This window comes from Lynx rufus, unplaced genomic scaffold (genome assembly GCF_022079265.1).
Source record: "Lynx rufus isolate CCGP_SWC_20201006 ecotype Redwood Valley unplaced genomic scaffold, mLynRuf1.p SCAF_11, whole genome shotgun sequence".
NCBI classification, from domain to species: domain Eukaryota; kingdom Metazoa; phylum Chordata; class Mammalia; order Carnivora; family Felidae; genus Lynx; species Lynx rufus.
The window spans coordinates 66162959-66181556 of NW_025814825.1; the positions used below are offsets into that span (position 1 = coordinate 66162959).

Sequence of the window (18598 nt, forward strand, 5' to 3'; positions counted from 1 at the left end):
GAATATGTCTCTCAAATTATTTAGGTATTCTTTGATTTCTTTTAACAACATTTCATCAGTTTATACATAACACTAACCTACAAGTGTGATTTTCCTGTGTTGACTTTGTATCTAGTAACCTAGCTAAACTCACTGTAAGATTTTGGGGGGGTGGGGTGGGGCGGGGGTGGGTAGATTCCTGGGTATTTTACCATAGACTGTCATGTTGTCTGTAAATAGGGACAGTTTTCTTTTTTCCAAAATGTATGACTTTTATTTATTTATTTTTTGGCTTTATTGCAGTGGCTAGAACTTCTACTATGATGTTGAATAGTAGTGGGAATCCTTGCATTTTTCTTACTTTTGAGGGAAATGCATTCACTTTTTCACAGTTAAGTGTGACATTAGTGCTAGAGTTTTGTTTTTTTTTTTGTCTTTTTTTTGGTCAATACCTTTATCAGGTTGAGGATGTTATTTTCTTTTCCTAAATGGTTGAGAGATTTTATCGTGAATAGATGTTGAATTTTGTTAAATTTTTTTTGCCTCGGTTGATACATGTTTTTCTTCATTAGACTATTACTATTATGGTTCATACTTGTTTATTTTTAATAGATTGAGAAGTGAGTATAACTGGCTCCCACCTTTCCACCAGCCATTTAGTTAATTGATCCAGTCCAGTATACCATACAGTAGTATGAGACTCTGTATCAAGTAGAGTGTGTATAGGCAATTCTTTTTGCTGTTCGTCTTACAGACTCGTTTCCAGAGTTTCTTTGGTCACCAATTTTCCCTCCCGCCAACTTCAGTGAGGTTGTTCATATGTTCATAAGTTGTAATACACTTAGGTTTTCTTGTCAGTCTTCACCCCTTCCTGGGATCCACCAGTCTTCTAAATGCTTTTGTTGTTAATTTGCATATATTTTGCATATAAGGGTTTTCCGTCTGTGTTGCTTCTCCTTTTCCAAAACATCACATAGTTGGGATCAGACGGCATGTAGCTTTTGCTTTTTTCACTTAGCAAATACACATCAAGGTAACTCCACGTCATCTTGTGGCTTGATGATCTGCTCTGTATGACTGAATAATACCCCATTGTACGGATGTTCCATAGTTTACCCATTTATCCATTGAAGGACATCTTAGTTGCTTCCAGCTTTTATCAATAAGTGAATAAAGCTGAGATAAATATTCACATGGAGGTTTTTGTGTGGCCACAGGTTTTCAGATAAGCTGACTAAATATTCAGGAGTGCAATCACTGGTTCATACAGTAAGCCTCTGTTTAGTTTCGTAAGAAGCCGCCAGATTTTCTCCCACGTAGCTGTGCCATTTTGTTTTTTCATCAGCAGTGAATGAGTATCCCAGATGCTCCCTGTTCTTCCTCATCAACAGTCAGTACTGTCGGATTTGGAGGTTTGTTTGTGTGGCTCCTCTAACAGGTATAAAATTGTACCTCATTGTTTTAATTTGTAATTCCCTGATGACAAATGATTTTAAAGATCTCTTCATATGTTTATTTGTGTCTGTGGATCTTCTTTGGTGCGATGTCCTTTTGCTATTTTATAATAGGGTTGTTTCATTTTCCTGTTGTTGAGTTTTAAGAATTCTTTGTATAGTTTGGATACAAGTCCTTTACCAGATATGTGTTTTGCAAATATGTTCTTTCAGCCTGTGGCTTTCCTTTTCAGTATCTTAACAGCACTTTTCACAAAGCAGAAATCAATTTTAATAAGGTCCCATTATTTTTTTCATGGATCATACTGTCTCTAAGAACTTTTCCCTAAACCCACAATTATCTGGATTTTTTTCCTGTATATCCTTCTGAAGGTTTTATAGTTTTGCCTTTTAGTTTTAGGTCCGTGATCTATGTTTAGTTTTTGTAAAAGATACCTGGTCTGTATCTAGAATCTTTTTGTGATGTTTTGTTTTGTTTTGTTTTGTTTTGTTTTGTTTTGTTTTGTGTGCATGTGGCTTTACAGTTGTTCCAGAACCATTTGTTGGCAATACTATCATTTGTCCATTGAATTGCCTTTCCTTCTGTATTTGTGTGGGTCTGTTTCTATTCCATCCCACTGATTTATATATTCTCTATTAATATGCCCTGTCTTGATTACTGTAGCTTTATATGTAGGTTCATTTTTCCAATATTGAATCAGCTTTGACTCCTCCAACTCCACTTAATTTTGCTGTCTTCTTCCTTTTATATATTGCTGTATTTGATATGCCAGTACTTTGTTGAGAATTTTTGCATAGTTAATGAGAAATATTAATCTATACCTTTCTGGATTTGGACTTTTTCTGGTTTTGATATTGGAGTAATTCCAATCTCATAAAATGTTTTGGGAAGTGTTCTCTTCTCTGCTGTTTTCTATAAAAGATTGTCTTGAGTTGATGTATTTGTTCTTTAAATGTTTGATAGAATTTAATGGTGAAATCATCTGGCCCTAGTGATTTTAGAAGATTTTTAACTCTCAGTTAAAGTTCGGTGATAGTTACAGGATTATTCCAGTTATCTATGTCACCTTGGATATGATTTGGTAGTTTGTAGTTTTTGATACATTGGTCTGTTTCATCCATGTTGTTCATTGTTGTGCATAGAGTTCTTTGTAGGAATATTTCATTCTCCCGTTACTGTCTGTGAAGTCAGTCATGACATCCCCTTTTTTATGCCTAATGTTGATAACATGTTTCTTCCCTTTTTTTTTTATCAGTCTTGCTAAAGCTTTATCAATTTTATTGATCTTTTCAAAGAAGACAGTTTTGGTTTCATGCATTTTATTCTATCATTTTCTTTATTTCCATTTCATTGGTTTCTGCTGTTACCTTTATTATTTCCTTCCTTAGTTTTATTTTGCTCTTTCTTGTTTATAAAGTGGAAGCTTAGATTATTAACTGGAGACCCTTCTTCTGTCAAATATGCATTTAATACTATAAACTTCCCTCTAAATATTGTCTCAGCTGTATCTTGTAAATTGTGACCTGCTGTATTTTCAGTTGTATTCAGTTCAATGTATTGTTTTTGTAATTTGCCTAAAGACTTTCTCTGTGACCCATAGATTATTTAAAATGCCTTGTTTTCTGTCCAAATGTTTGGAGGTTTCCAGTCATCTTTTTGTTATTAATATCTAGTCTAATTCCATTATGATCAGAGAATATGATTTGAATGACTTCAATTATCTCAAACTTGTTAAAGTTTGTTTTATGACCCAGAATGTGGTGTCTCTTGGTCAGTTTTTAGTGTGCATGTGAAAAGAATGTATATTCTGTGATTGGATAGCGTGTTGTGTCATCAGTTGAAACCAGCTGGCTCATGGTGTTTTTCGTTTCTGTATCCTTGATTTTCTGTCAACTACTTCTGTTAGTTACTGAGAGAGAAGTGAGGTCTCCAAGTGTGATTGTGGGTTTGTCTGATTCTCCTTTCAGTTTTGTCAGCTTTTGCTTTATTTATTTGAAACTCTCTTGTTAGGTGCGTAAAGGTTTTGGGTTGCTGTGTCCTGGTTGTGAGCCGTCCCTTTTGTCACCATGTAACATTCCTTTTTACCCCTGGAATTGTGCTCCTCAATCTGCTTTGTCTGTTACTAACTTCTCTTAGGTTACCGTTTTCACGGTGTGCTTTTCCCATCCTTTTAGTTTTAACGCATCTGTATCTATTATTTGAAGTGAACTTCTTGCAGACAGCACGTACTTGGGTTATTTTTTCAATCCATCTGGCACACTATTATTTTTTCATTGGTGAAGAAAGGCCATTTATGTTTAATGGAATTATTAGTACGATAGAATTTCTATCTACATGTTTATTTCACTTGTTTTCATATGACTTTATTATTACATAATTATTTGTTTTCTGTCTTTTCTATTTTTCCTTTCTCTTTTCCCTTCCCTTCTTTGGGGCTATTTTAACTTCTTGTTCTGTAGCTTTTGTTTATCCATTAGGTTTTTGACTACATTATCTCTTTATAGGGATTATAATCCTTGCATACTTAACTTTCAGAGCAGTCGGCCCAGTCTGCCTCTTTTTTTTTAATTTTTTTTAATATGAAATGTATTGTCAAATTGATTTCCATACCAACACCCAGTGCTCATCCCAACAGGTGCCCTCCTCAATGCCCATCACCTACTTTCCCCTCCCTCCCACCCCCCATCAACCCTCAGATTGTTCTCAGTTTTTTGTTTTTGTTTTTGTTTTTTAAAGAACTCATCAGAAGGACAGTCCAGGGTATTTAGCCAGATAATTACCATTCCTTTTGTTCTGACTTTACTGCTAAGCTTCCAGGCTGCGCCCTCCAGTCTGAGGTCCCTACTTGCTAAAGACCTTCCTTCAGCAATTCTTTTAGCTCACCTCTACTGGCAGCACCTTTGTTTCTGTCTGAACATGTCTTAATTCTAGCTTTATTTCTGACGAGTTTTTTTTTTTAACTGGATATAGAATTCTGAGTTTCTTTCTTGTCTTCGAGCACTTTATAAAATTGCTATTTCACTTCCTTCTGACCTCCATGGTTTCTGATGAGAATTGTACTGGCATTCAAATCCTCGTTCCCTTTTAAATAACGCATCATTTTTCTCTGGTTGTTTTGGAGAGTTTCTTTGTCTTTCGATTTTGCCTATCCGCTTCGTCATGATATGTGTGGGAGTAGATTGCTCCGGGCTTGTCCTGTTTGTGGTTTCTTAGGCCTTTGACTTGTCGTCGTGTATCTTTGGCCAGATTGGAAAAGTTTTAGCTATCATTGACTAGCATTTTTTCTGCACTGTACTTTTTCCTCTTCCTCTGGAACTCCAGTTAATTCGACTGTTAGACCGTTTGGTTTTGTCCTACACATCCACTTTCTGATTTTTTGTTGTTTAACGTGTTTCTCTCTGTTTCTCAGATCAGATCATTTCTGTTGACTTCAGTTTATTGACTGTTTCCTCTGGCATCTCCATTCTGCTATTGAGACTGTGCAGTTTTTGTGTTTTGTATTTTTCTGTACTAAATTTCCATTTGCTTCTTTTTTTATAACTTGTATTTCTTTGAAACTCGGTATCTTTTCATTTCTTTCAAAGGTATTTTCCCTTCTTACAGCATTTTTATTGCAGATAAAATCCTTCAAAGTTACCAGGCCATGTATACGAAATTCTCACGTCATACACTTTAAATATCTTGCCATTTTATTTGTCAACTAATCCTCAAAATGCCGGGGACAAAATCTTGTCGTGTGATTCCAACCTCTGTGGCATCTTGGCCTTGATGTTTGTTAACGTCTTTTCCAAGACGAGTTGAGGGTTTTATGATTCTCTGTTTGCCAAGGCATTTGGGATTGTATCCTGATCATTTTGAATGTTAGGTTCTGAGGCTCTCGGTCTTGTGTGAGTCCAGCGTATAGCACTGCTATTTTTTTTTTTTTTTTTTTTAGGAGGCACTCAACCTGGATGGGTTTGGCTCTAAGTTCTGACCAGGTTTCTGCAGGTTGTGGTTTCAGTGTCCATTTTGTTGTTCAGACTCCATGGTCCTGCAGGTGTGCTGTCCTACGAATCAGCGGCCGGTCTAGAACCCTTACATCCATTCTCCATGTCTTTGGTTTAGAGTGATCCACACGTGCACAGGTCAGGAGTGAGTCCAGGAATTTACAAACACCTTCTCAGTGTGCTTTCCCAAACTTCCTTTTTTCTGCATCTTCCCTGCTACTGTCCAGTTCTCAGGGACCCTGTTTGGTCCCTGCTCATAATTTGGCCTTACTTACCCCACTCAGATACACACCTCCTAGAACTGCACCAACGTCCAGAGCCAAGTACTGAGAAGACAAAGAGGAGGAAAGCAGCCGGGGCCTGCCCACCTGCAGGGACCACAACGGCTTCCGACAGAAAGAGACATGGGCATCCCGGTTGCTTCGGGGCCAGGGTGCAAGGGTTCAGAGATAATACCAGAAAGCGAGCGATTCCTCTGCTCAGAGCATCGGAAGACCCTTCTCCCTCCTCAGGGAGAGAGAGACAATACTTGCATACTTAACCTGCTGGCGCACACCCATGCATCTGCACCTGCGGGTGCCCTCTAGCTGCTGCCTGGTGGTGGAGAGCCCGAGGGCCTGGGCAGCCGAGAGACGGCCCTTCCTCAGGAACCCGCACCCTGCAGCAGAGTCACCTTGAAAGAACGATTCTACCCAAAGAACTCCGAAGCGTGGTGTTCTTGCTTACAGGAGAAGAGATGGCGGAGGCAGCCTTGGTCTTAAGGAGACCTGATCTCCAGGCCCAGCCCTGCCACCGAGCAGCTGTGCTCGAGCGTAGCAGTGCATGGTGGGGTGCAGGACACATCCGTCCGGGGAGCTCTCGCGATGGTGTTCATCACCGGGGAAGAGGCAGAGGCCCAGGGGAAGGAAGCAACTCGTCCAAGACCCTGCAGCCTGGAGTCTGCCTCGGCCCCTGGGTCCGTTCCTCCCGTTGCACATGAGGACTATGGTATCTGTGTAGGCTCCCTCATCAGAGCCCCACTTGGCTGTGTCACTGCAGGCACACCAGTGAAGGCTGCCATGATCTCTGCTCCCACAAGTGGCAAGAAGAGAGCTCACATATAAAATTCTGGTGTCCGTGACATAGAATGACGTCTTCCATGGCCGTTGGTAACCCCATCGTGAGCCCCTAGGAGACTGATGACATACTGTCCGGCTAGAGACAATGTAGAAAGCAGTCTTGGACGCGGTGGGTGCTCCCGGTGGGCTGTTTAAGTGGCCACCCACGTGGAAACGAAAACGGCTGTGTCCTTAAGGGAGCGGAGTGCAGAGAAGCAGGCCAGCCCCCAGCGGAGCCTACGGTGGCCCCACAGCAGAACACGGCCCCGCTGGTGGTACCCAGGCCCCAGAAGAGGCGGGAGAAAGGGTGGGGAGGAGAGGGTGAAGGAAAGGAGCATCCAGAATGTGGCCGGCAGAGGCCGCTCCGCACAGCTCTGGGGTCATGCCCGCTCCCCAGGGAGACCGTAATGGGAGGGAAAAGGATAATCATCTGATGGCTGCCCTTTGGGCCACCTGAAATGATGGCCCAGCCGCCGAGGACTTACGTGGACACCTCCACCTCCAGAAGATAGATCTTCCACATCAGCGTATGTTAATTTTTATGAGTAGGTTTTACTACGTTTTAGAATGATATTTAACAACCGACAGTGCCAGCCCCTCCTGGAAAGAAGAGCAGTTTCATGGTCTGATTTTGCACGGGTCAGGGTCAAAGGCACTGTCGCTGAGCGCCGCTCCAACTAATTAATGCATTTGCTCCCTACAGGGTGAAATTGGGTTTTCAGATACATTTATAACACGACTTGCTTGATTCCTAAATATTGCATTATTTGAGCTATTTTTCCTAATACACAGCCTGGTGTGTATGGGGTGAGAAATTATTTCCCATGAAAAATTGACAGCGAAGCTGAAACTGTCTGATGAACCCTGTGCTCACATACGGACACTTTATACCTGGACAGGCAGGCGCTGGAGCGGCACCGCGGCTTCTCGGAGCTGCCCTGCGCCCCCGGGTGAGCTTGCACGAGCGCCTCTCCTCGTGGTCCTATGGCTTTGGGAAAGTTCTGGGCTCTTCTTCTGGAAAGCCCGGGCGGCATCCAGCAGAACACACACACAGCGACCCCTCTGAGCTGCAGGAGGAAGGCTGGAGACGGGCCTCCCCACTTCTTGCGGTCTCTACGACTGCTTTCGCGCAGTTTCTCTTCTAAGACCTCTGGCCCTGAAATCGCCTTCTCCCCAAGTTATTGCCAGGCGGCCTGCCGCCTCTTTCTTCCTTGTCTTTTTGTTTTGTTTTTGTTTGTGTTTTTTGGTGTGTTTTTGTTTGTTCTTAAGTGAGGCATAACAACAGCAACAGCAGTCATGATGAACAGTTTGATTTCAAAACCCTTTCTGAAGAAACCACAGTAAACAGAGTGTGTTTGCCTAAGGAAACCCTCCGAGCAATCAGCCAGTAACACAACTGCATGTGCTAATGAACCCAAAGCTGTTAATGTGGTTTCTTCAGTTAAATTGATTCATGAATTTTGAAGAGAACATTATCTAATGAATTTTCTTTGAATAGAAAGCAATTAAAAGGACAAATCAGTCTGATTAACCCCAAAGTCACCCTCCTGCCACAAATGGTGTACAGTTTGAAATTATATCATAAAAAACTAGAGCACATTTGCTATCTTTTTGCCCTCTACTAATCCATGTAAATTAATGAACAACAAAGTTAATTTCTTTGATGACCCTGTTCTAGTATCACCTGGATTATGCTGATGTTTAATTTGCTTAATGTTATAATAAAGACTAAACAGATTTTTTTTTCCAGCGAAGTGATTATCATTCCCTTCAGTTAAGAAGTGATTTTTATTATTTAAAACGCATGTAAGGGTGTGTTTCCTTTAAGAACCAAATCGCACTTTGCCAGCTTGGCACCGAGTGTAATTAGTGCTATTATGGACACACTCCGGAACACCGCTGCTGCCCGTGGAAGCCTTCCCTTTGTCGTTGCCATCGGGAACTCCCGCCCCCAGAGGGCTCGGTGCCCCCACTGTGGGGGACACAGCTCCGTGTCCAGTGCTCCTGAGCCTTGCGTTCCCTTTGGAAAGACAATAGGTATCGGTTCAGACCAGCCTCCCTTGCAAAGCTGGAGGCAGAGGGAGAGAACGTTCCCATGCATTCACCTGTTCACTCCCACAGCAAGGTGAGGAGCAAGCGTGATTTGATGTGGCTTGCCAATTAAAATGGGAATCAAGTTATTTTATTTTTGCAGCCCTGTGCATCGCAGATGCCTGTAGCCAAGGTCACTGCCAGCCCCGTGTACATGGTGTTTGGCATTCTGAGTCTGCTCGCTGCTGGGTGTGGCCGCCTAGCATAAAACCACAGCCGGCCCATGGCTCCTTTTTCCTTGTGTATCCCAGCTGACGTTGGCAATGACCCAGCAGTCTAAGAGGTTCTGAAGTCAGTAGGCAGGCAGGGCCTTCTGGGCTCACGAATGTGTGCGTGCCCCAGTCCTGGAAGAGCATCACATGGTCCTTCCTGCGTGGGACCCGGGGACGCAGGGGGCGGTTGCAGGTCTGGGGTGCGTGGTGTTGGGATGGCTGCGTAGGGGCCAGCCCGCACAGTGACGGGACCGTGTGTGGAGGCCGCATTTTAATTGACTGTAGCACCTCTGTTTGTGTTGACGTGCTTTCTGTCTCAAGACCGGCAGGTTTCTACATCAGAGCTGCGGGAGCCGCTTGTCCACGTAACGTCATTCTGCATTCTGCCTTTCAGATTCGTTCACCAGACAGGTGTTGTGGAAGCTGCTGAAGGTTGTCAGACTCGGAGAAACGGTTTCTTACCGGCAATTAGCAGCCCTGGCAGGCAGGCCCCGAGCAGCGCGGGCAGTGGGCGGAGCGATGAGGACCAATCCTGTAAGTCGCTGCCAGTGGGTGCGTCAGCGGGGCCGCAGGTGGCGGCGGGAGGGGGGGCCCGGGGCCCTGCAGTGTAAGCGGCCTGTGCGGCACCGCGTGGGGAGCAGAGGAGAGGAGGCATCTGTACGGGCCCCCAGAAGAGGGGTGGGCGGCCCCTGCCCCCCGTTTTTGGTGGTGATGGTGGCATGTCTTCCCCAGGGGGTGGCTTCACCCCAACCTTTTCATGTCCTTGTCCCCCCTGTGCGTCTGTAGTCGCGTTTTGCTGAGAGGGAGATCCCCTCCAGACCACACCGAGCTCCCCAGAGGATGGGCTGTGTGGGGTGGCTGCACGCCTGTTGTACCCCGTAGGACAGAGGGCACTTTCTCCCCGTCATACCCGTACCTGGGCCGCCGGCCATGCTGTCTCCGGAAGGAAGTCCACGTGAGTTGGGGAAGAGGCCGTGGCGCCCCCATCCCCAAAGCCAGGTCTGCAGGAGGACGACCCCGTGCAACTGAGTGAGGCCTGGAATGTTCTTTCTTGTCAGCCTGTCCAGAGCCTGGCAGGGGCCTGCTAGCACATTCGAAACAGTTTCTCCCCGAAGCGGTGGGAACGTCTGCAACGGGATAGAAGCGTGCCATGCTGTCAGGATGAGGAAACAGAACCAGCACATCCTGGGGGAGGAGTTACTACATCAGACAGACCTCCCTCCTTTGAAAATGGCTATAGCTTTGCTGCGTGTCCTCAAAATTCTCTTCATCCCCGTTGACCCGGGCGAGGCGGGCGTTCACACACCCCAACCCGCCGCTCTTGCCAGTTGGCACCGACTGCCCTTGGTCAGAGCCCAGCATCTCTAGGAGACGGCGATTACCCAGCTTTCCGCACAACACGGCCTTGTTTGGTTTAAGCAGCAGCTCATAGAGGATTGCAGTGGATCGCACTGTCTTGATGCGTGTCTGATCTGGAGAAGAGCTCTCTGCCTTGTTAAAATCCGATTGTCCGAGCAGCATGTGATGTGGACGACACATCGCACCCAGCCCGCATCTCCCTATCTGGAGTCCTCGGCGGCCGTGGCTGCTGAGCCCAGCGGGTGTCCTGTTGTGTTTTCGCTGCCACGTGTCCAGCTGCGTCTTCAGAGTCCACCCCCTCCACACCCTGTGGGTGCACACGCTGACCATGCGCACAGGATGACTCGGAATCAGGTTTATGAGCATGATTTTTTACACTTCTGACAAACTTCGACCCGCATCGTTCCTCGGAAAGGCCACTGCCTTCTCCCAGGTTGTATCTCCACGTTGAGCAGTTGGACCGTGCTCTGGATAGAAAGACGGCTGGGACACCGTGGTATCCGGGCTCCGTTTCGCGCCTTGTGAGAAGGACGTCAGAAGCTGGCCAGGCTCTGCCTGTCCCGTCCCGTCCCCGCCTCCCCCCCGCGGTCATGGCATCCTGTGGACATCCTCCCTTTGTCCCAGATCTTCATCCGTGTTGCAGGCCCCATTTCTGCTCTCCGTGCCCTGTGTGTAGAGTCGGTCACCCGCGCTGCTCACGGAGGCTTGACTTGACTCCCACCGTGTGACGCAGCAGGTGGGTGCCGCCGTCGCTGCCCCGGGCGTGGCTGCCGCCCGCCTCTGCTCCGAGAACAAGCGTTGCTAACGGACGGCACGCATCCGTAGCCCCGCACCTGCCTTCTGTGTGATGACAGCAGTTTCTCACTCTCTGAAAGGGACGTGCCGTCACTGTTCAGCGATCACGCTCCTGGCAATATTCAGAAACATTTATTGTTCTGCAACCAGCATGACTCTCTTCTCTTGCTATTAATCTCGATGAACATCTCTCTTCAACTGTGGCCTCAGTCACTGAAATTTATAAAATAGGATCTCCCAAGGCTTAAATCTCTAATGTCCGTAAAGTCAAGGTATTGACTTCCCCGCCTCGTGCCCAGGTCAAGAATGGCAGCGACGACATCAGGCATGAGGACCGAGCAAGCGCCTGGTCCCTCCTCTTGGCGCTGTCCTGTGCCACGAGCAGCCAGGCACGAGCCAGGCCACGAGCCCTCGGGGCCTGGCCACGTGTCCCTCTGTTGTCGGGCGCCGCCGCACGTAACCCATGCAGGGACCGTCCACGCGAGGCGGTTGTGGAGATGCCGGCAGCTGCAGGGCGGAGCAGGGCTTCCAGGCCTGGTGCCGACATGCCACAGGTGTGCCTGCGAGAAAAACTTCGAAGGTGTAGCCAACTTCCGCTCAGCCTCCCAGGGAGCTCTGCGGTCCTCACGGGGTTCCCGTAAAGTTGATCTAAAACCTCCTTGGAATGGGCTGGGGCGTCCAAGAGGTGACCCAGGAACCTGCCACAACTGATGTGGCTGCCCCACGTGGGTGCCCCCTTTCCTTGGCGCTGGCAGCACAAGGCCCAACGTGGAGTGCCACGCGTTAGCTCCAGCACCGACAGAGCATCGCTGGGAGCTGCTCGTTGAAAATCTCTCTCAGTTTAGGCTGAGTAGAGCAATTGTACCTTTTGGGAAGGAGAGTAAAAAAATGGGTTTGGAATGTGGCAAAACACCACGGAGCTCATTGTGCACTCGTTTCCTTAGGTGGCTTGCGATAAACGCGAACACGAGCTGGCTCGTACTGCAGCCCTTGCTGCGGGGCGGGCTTCTCTTCCCCACCAGAGGAAGGGTTGCTTGCTGCCGTGTGGGGGTTTGGTCCCTTCCTAAGTGCTCGGTTTTCCAGGTTTTCCACAAAGGACTCACTAGCCCACGTAAGACGGTTCGGCAGCCTTCTGGAAGGTGCGCCCTCCCCCCCCCCACTCATTCACCACGGAGGATGGTCAGCCTCCTGTAGGTGAGTCTGGAGACGCCTCGTGGCCCTCCCCCACAAGAGCACCCTTCCGCTCATCCTCAGACAGAATTTGCTAAATGCAGTTCAAAGGCGATCAATACATCGCACAGAGAGTTTCCCCACTTTTTTCTAAACAAACGCATTCCTGAGGAGTTAGTTTATTCACAGATTGCCACGAGCGTTAATGACCCCCCGAGTCTTGTTCTGCCAGTCACCCAGATGGCTGTTGATAAAGATTTAGCATCATGTTCTAAGTGTCAGGGCTGTCAGTGGGGCTGAACCATTTGACCAGAAGAAAAAAACGCACAGGGAGCTATTGATTACAGCTTCCCGGTGTCACTTGTTCACCAGGATTTAGGTATTGATGAGGCCGCGAGTGAAAACAAGCCCTCTCCCTTGTGGGCTGCTACCACAAGAACAAAGGCGAAGTTGGAAAAAATATTCAGCCAGCACCAGAATCAGAGGGATTCCATTATTGATTGAAAGGCCCCTTCGTGTTATTTTTGTTGGAGACAAATCTATGGGTTTGGAAGTTTTATAGCACTTGAGAAACAGTCTGTGTAAGTGATGGATTCAGTATTGGATGAATTAGATTTCACAGCGTGAAGATTTCAATGCAGCTGTGATATTATGAGCTGCTTGGTTATTGATAAAAATTACATTTTATGCAGTACAGGCTTTCAAGAAGAGGGTGTAGAGGGTATGGATCCTTTGAAATGTCCATAGGGCGCAAATACATTTTGGCGGCCTTGGTTATTTTCGTCGTCTGAGATCTGCCACCAAAGTCAACACGGACAGAAGCGGTGCTCCCTGCCTCTTGTGTAAAAATCGTGCGTCTTTGGCAAGCGACCCGCTGTCCCGCAGTTGCTGCCCAAGATGAAGCCTGGCCGGGGCGGTGGCCATCACTGCCTTTCCACGGGAGTAGGGCTGTGGTCTGTGGGACACACGGAGCAGGGAGGAAAATCAGAGCCCGCCCGTGAAGTCAGCGTTGGGTGGGGAAATTGAATCGGTACCTAAAAACATCTGTGAAACTAGCTCGAATCTTTATCGGTCAGAACTTGAGTTTCACATTGTTGTGTCCTCGAAGCAATTATTAATGTGACTGTTTCTTGTATTTGATAAAAACCCTCAATCAAAGTCAATATTCCAGACTTGAAATGTTGTGATTCTCCCCCCCAAGATGACGGGGATGGTTGGCTGCTTGCGGGACGGGGCGGCAGCGGGCGCTTTCCCGGTGTGTGAAATGGCACAGACGGGAAGCCAGCTCTCCCCAGACCCGCCCTGACCCTGCGACTTGTCCTTAGATCCCCTGAGACTGCATGCGTTCCCATGGCAACCCAAACTTGCAGTCAGAATAGGGACTGGTTTGTGATGCGGGAGAAGTTAGGTTCTCAGCATCCGAGCCAGGTTACCCACAAGGCCAGCGATCCCCCTCGGGCAGCTGGTGGAGAGGCCATGTGCAGGCGCCGGGTTCCGCCCCCGCTGGGCTGGACTCCCCTCCTTGCCCCTAAACTGCCGTGGGAACTTGGGCAGGAAATGTAACCCAAGGCTGACCGTGCCTGGCCTGAGGCTTGTTGGAGGCTGTGTGATGTGCCACAGCGGGCACAGGCCACATTCTCCCTGGTGGTGTCGTTGAGTGCTGGGTCCGGGGTGGGGCTGGGGACGTGCCCTCTGCCCAGAGACAGGTGTGGCTCGGGGCCTACTGGGGGGCACTCTAGGCGGGTTGTTTTGTGTGACGGGCTGAGGTGGGTGCACGGCCACAGGGCAGCTAGACGCCATGAGAAGAGACCCCAGGTACGTGTGTTCAGCCACTTTCCTAGAAACTCAGCTGACTGGTGGCTGGTCGCTGGTCGCTTTGTGCAGTTCGGGTCTTTGGAGTTGGAGCTTGGGGGTAGGGGACGTGAATCTTCTCTCTGTTGAGCTGCAGACTTAGTAGAGGGATTCTGAGAAACTCTCACCCTTCAGGGCCCTGCAGGAGTGGCCGTTTTTCCTTGCAGGACATTTGGAGCACGACAGCCACATGTGACTGCACGGAGAGGGGCTGGGGACAGCAGGTCTGGGGCTTCAGGAGGTGAGGCAGGATGGGAGCTGAGCGGTCCCTGGGTACCACCCGGCTCCCTTCCAGGGTGGGGTCCGCTGAGGGTCTGTCTCCAGAGCGGGGACAGTTCCTATAGCTGTGCTGGCTGGCTGTTCATGGAGCACTGCTGTGATCTGCACAACAATGAGAACCGTCACCCTAGCATGTCCTGGGCCTTCCGTGACTGACCACCCACGTCCCTGCACCCCAGTCAAGACCCAGGCCACTTAGGAATGAGGGCTGTTTTACCCGGGACCCCTGGGCAGACCGTCTCCTGAGAGGTTTGAACTCTGCTGAGAATCCACCAGATGTCCTGTCCTGGGAAGTCTTGGGTTCTGAGTAACTGCTTGTCGGGGCCTTTAAGCAAAATGACCATTCATCCCCCAGAGCCCCCACTGTGGGAACACGGTGTGCCCCCTGCAGTTGGCATGCTCTAAATAGTGCCCACTGGCCACCAGGGAGGCGAGGTCAGCAACTTGAGACAGGCTCCTGTCCACTCTGGCTTTAAGGGGCCATGAGTTCCTTCCCTTTCTTTTCCTCCTGTGTCCTGGGCCAGCTGTGTAGTGGATAAAGGACAGCAGGGTATTAGCTTTATTCAAATAAAAGCTCAACTCGAGAGGTGCTGTGGCCACAGTGGGCTTCCCAGGAATTCTGGCTGGAATGAGCCCCCCTTCCCTGTTATCAGCCCAGCAGAGGCAGGTGCTGACAACATCTGTGCTGCAGGGCAGACAGGTCCCCGCGCAGGACCCCACCTGGTGCCGGGAATTCCCGTGCCTTCACCCCAGGATGGCTGGTCAGGGAGTCCTCCCCGCCTCAGGCCGGGGGTAAAGGATGCGGTGCTGGGTCCCTTCTTCCGGTGGGTGTCCCACCCCATGGAAATCAAAAGCAGGGGCAAGGCGCACCGTGCCCACCCTCCACAGTGGACTCCGTCCTGAGAACAGACCCTGAGCAGGTCTGCCAGCGGACATCCTTGGAGCTCCTGTCGGTGCAGCCCAGGCCAGTGGCGGGACGACCCAGGCGCTCCCCTGGGGACCGCTGCTGAAAGGGACCCCCCTACCCTTGGGGAGGATAGAGGTCTTCTCTGCTGGGAGAATTGACTACAGGGAGTGTGTTAGATGGGATTGTTGGCCTGCGTGTGGCTGCAGGAATAACGAACCACCCATGTGACCGTGGTCCCTACTCAAATCCAGGACCTGTGAGCGAGCTCTGGTATCCAGTTTGGGATGTGGAGGACCAGACACCCATGGGTCTGCCCTGTGCCGGCCCCAGGCAAGGGCAGAAGGACTGCAGGGCACGGGGGGAAGAGTCCTGTCCTTGGGGCATCAGGGTGTGGTAGGGAGACCTGCCTGCCATGTGGGCCCACCTCCTCCGGGGCTGCAGGCCAGCCTGCCTTCCTCCGGGACTAGTATCGCAGCATGTCGAGCTGCCGGTAAGTTGGATTGGCAGTGTTTGGCGAAGGCCCTGGGCGAGCAGAGCCCAGCCCTCACTTCCTTTTCCTGGTGTGTCCCAGTGATGCACGGCACCCAGACAGCCGTCACCGTCCCTGGTCCTGGCAGTGGGTCCTTTTAACGGCGGGTTGGCTTCTCTTTGTAGGATTGTATTTGGATTTTCGTCATGAGGTGGTCTTGCTTTTAGTGAAGTCGTTGTGTTGATTAAGCACCTGACTCCTCCGTCTGTCTCCAGAGGTGGGTGCACAGGGAGGCCCCAGCGCCCTGGGGAGGGCTGCGGGTGGGCACGGCCCTGGGTCTCGAGTCCTCAGGGATGCTGTTGGCCAGCCTGTCCCAGTCCAGGTATCCAGGGGCCAGATGGTGGCAGCGGCTGCTCAGGTGAGAACAGACGAGGACTAGAGTTTCTCAAACTTCCAAGTATCCCGGGATTAAGGAAGGGAGACGCACTCCCAGTGCAATGCAGAGCATGAAGCAGGTCAGCAAACCTTCCCTATGAAGGGCCTGGTAGTAAATACTTTGTTCTGCAACAGCAGCCCCAGACAACATGGCTGTGTTCCAATAAAACTTTATTTACAAAAGCAGGTAGGGACTGTGCCAGTTTGCCACATTTTTCCAGTGCCTTGCGTGAGTATGGTCTTCCCTGAAGGTTCCTGTCACTTCTCCAAATGTTTGCGAATTTTACCTACCGCCCCATAACTTGGAAATGTGATTTTGAAATTTGTAAGCGTGTGCCGCAAATTACTTACCAAAGACCGTTTTCTCCTTCCGAACGTTGGTATGAAGGGATTCTCTGGAAAATGCCGTTCATTTGCCTTGGAGCGTCGTGTCCGTCCTCGGCCCGTGCCGAGACCCCCAGAGACCAAGGGGTGCACAGCGCCGAGGCGGCCAGCCGGGGGCCTGCACGTCACTGTGGTCAAGGGCCTTGCTCTGGATGCCGAGAGACCTTGCGGGCCCCGAGCCCAGACTGACAGGGTCCCCTCTCTGTCTTGCAGCTTCCCATCCTCATCCCGTGCCACAGAGTGGTCTGCAGTAGTGGAGCCATGGGCAACTACTCCGCAGGCCGGGCCACGAAGGAGTGGCTTCTCGCCCACGAGGGCCGCCTGGCAGAGAAGCCGAGCTGTCCGGGAGGCTCCCGTGGGGGTGGCATCCCCCGCCCCCAGCCTGCTGGCGGAACGGAGGACTTGTGGGAGTAAATACTTGAGTGACACATAAAGGTTCTAGCACATTGGAGGTGGTCTGTGCGGTATTAAAAGAACTGAACGTGTCCTGGGGGACATAGCGTGTGTGCCTTTTCTTGTTTCCACATTTTACGGCAGAGTGAGTTCAGAGGACTGGCCGTTGTTCATTGTTTGTTTCTCTCTCACACCGTCGTCGTTCCATTTCTAATGTCTGTTAACACAGGGATAAGAAAGTGGGGGGCCCGGCAAGCCTGAGAGCCACCGTCCGGGCAGGTGGGAGCATCCGGCACCCGCCAGGGCCCTGGCCCCCCCCGGCGCAGGCCTGTCCCCCTGAGAAGCTGGCCTCCCCGGCTCCCCTCTCTGCTTAGCCATTGAGGCTGCCGGGACGGTGTCTCCTGCTCAGGCCTTCCTGAGGGAGGCCCGGCCGCGGAAACCAGTGCTCATGGAGGTTTTCTAGCGATGTTCTTCTCACCGCCGGAAAACCAGTGCAGGATGCACACCCTTTGGGTTGTATCAGTTGAATGGAAACGAACCACTTACCAAAGTGATTTGGGAAAAGAAGTAGCTCCTTGAGATGAGTTTGGTCGAAATGGCTTCTTCCCGAGGGCGGAGGGTGGAGGGTCTTCCTCGGGCCCTAGCCCCTCTCCTGCCGCTGCTGACCTTTGTGCGCTCCAAATGGAAGGTGACGATAGAGCCTAAGAGTCAGAGGTCACACAAGAAGGGGGGGGGGGGGGTCTGGTCCTGTCGCTGGCAGCAGAGAAGAGTGTTTCCAACCAAGTGCCACCGTCCGATGCTTCATTATCGCATTGTCATTTTCTCCTTATAATTAACCGTACCTGAGAAACACGAGGAAAACTTGCAGCTATGCATGTGGATAAATAAGAATAGAGCGTATGATGTATGGAGAAAATAAACTCCACCCCACTGTGCAGGAGAGAGCTGTATTTTTGTCAGGGGTTCCTGTGACAACGCAAACCCCAGCAGGGAAGCTCAGGTGCTTTGTATGTGTCACCGAGAGCCTGGGTGAATATACAGCCTGTAATGCGCATGGTTTGGGCGTATTTTAAATTCCATGTTACCTTCACGCCGGTAAAGGAACGGTGCCTGATGTAAACAGACTTTAGGCTTTTCTCACCAATTTGCAATTTGTTATATCCTTTTATTATGTCAACCAAATTCTGGGTCTTTCCCCTCAAAAATAAAGTGGTAGGACCATTACTGCATCACCTTCTGATTTCCATCCTTCTCCCTGCTGCTGTCTCAAAGCCCGCCGTCCGGCGCCCGCAGTGGCCACGTGGAGGTCTGATTTCCGAACAGGCTGCGGGGCCACCTTGCTTCGCCGAGCCCCTTGGCAAGCTTCGACAGCTGTAAGCACGCCCTCCCGGCGTCTCCACGTGCGAGCAGAGGGGCCCGTTTCTGTGTTTCTGACGTGTTGGGAAGGCGAGTGGGGGTCCAGGGTGCACTTTGCATTTGGGGACTGCGGAAGTGGTTGTGTTGTAAATTCTGTGAGGAAAATGCTTTTCTCCAGGAACTGACGGTCACCAAGAAATGCGGTCGTGCTCTGCCCTGAACGGGCCGGAAAACTGTGGTCCTCACAGGCAGCAGCTCTGGCCTCGCTGGCCCGGGTGTGGGTTTCGTCCGAGTGCTTTCCAATAGAGGGCACCATAGCAGTGCACTAGGCTGTGGTCGGGAGACCCCCAGTCGCCACGTCTGTCTGAGGACGGACTTGA

At 49.8% G+C, this 18598-nt stretch overlaps 1 protein-coding gene across 2 annotated transcripts in view; it reads left to right on the forward strand.

The window, feature by feature from the left end:
• Positions 1 to 18086, forward strand: part of MGMT (O-6-methylguanine-DNA methyltransferase) — a 306287-nt gene extending 288201 nt beyond the window's left edge. For both annotated transcript variants that reach the window (XM_047073615.1, XM_047073616.1), the window contains 2 exons: positions 9215 to 9354; positions 16683 to 18086. In XM_047073615.1, the coding sequence (XP_046929571.1) occupies positions 9215 to 9354; positions 16683 to 16883 (341 nt within the window). In that variant the 3' untranslated portion in view covers positions 16884 to 18086. The remainder of the gene's footprint in view (positions 1 to 9214; positions 9355 to 16682) is intronic.
• The last annotated feature ends 512 nt before the right edge of the window (positions 18087 to 18598 follow it).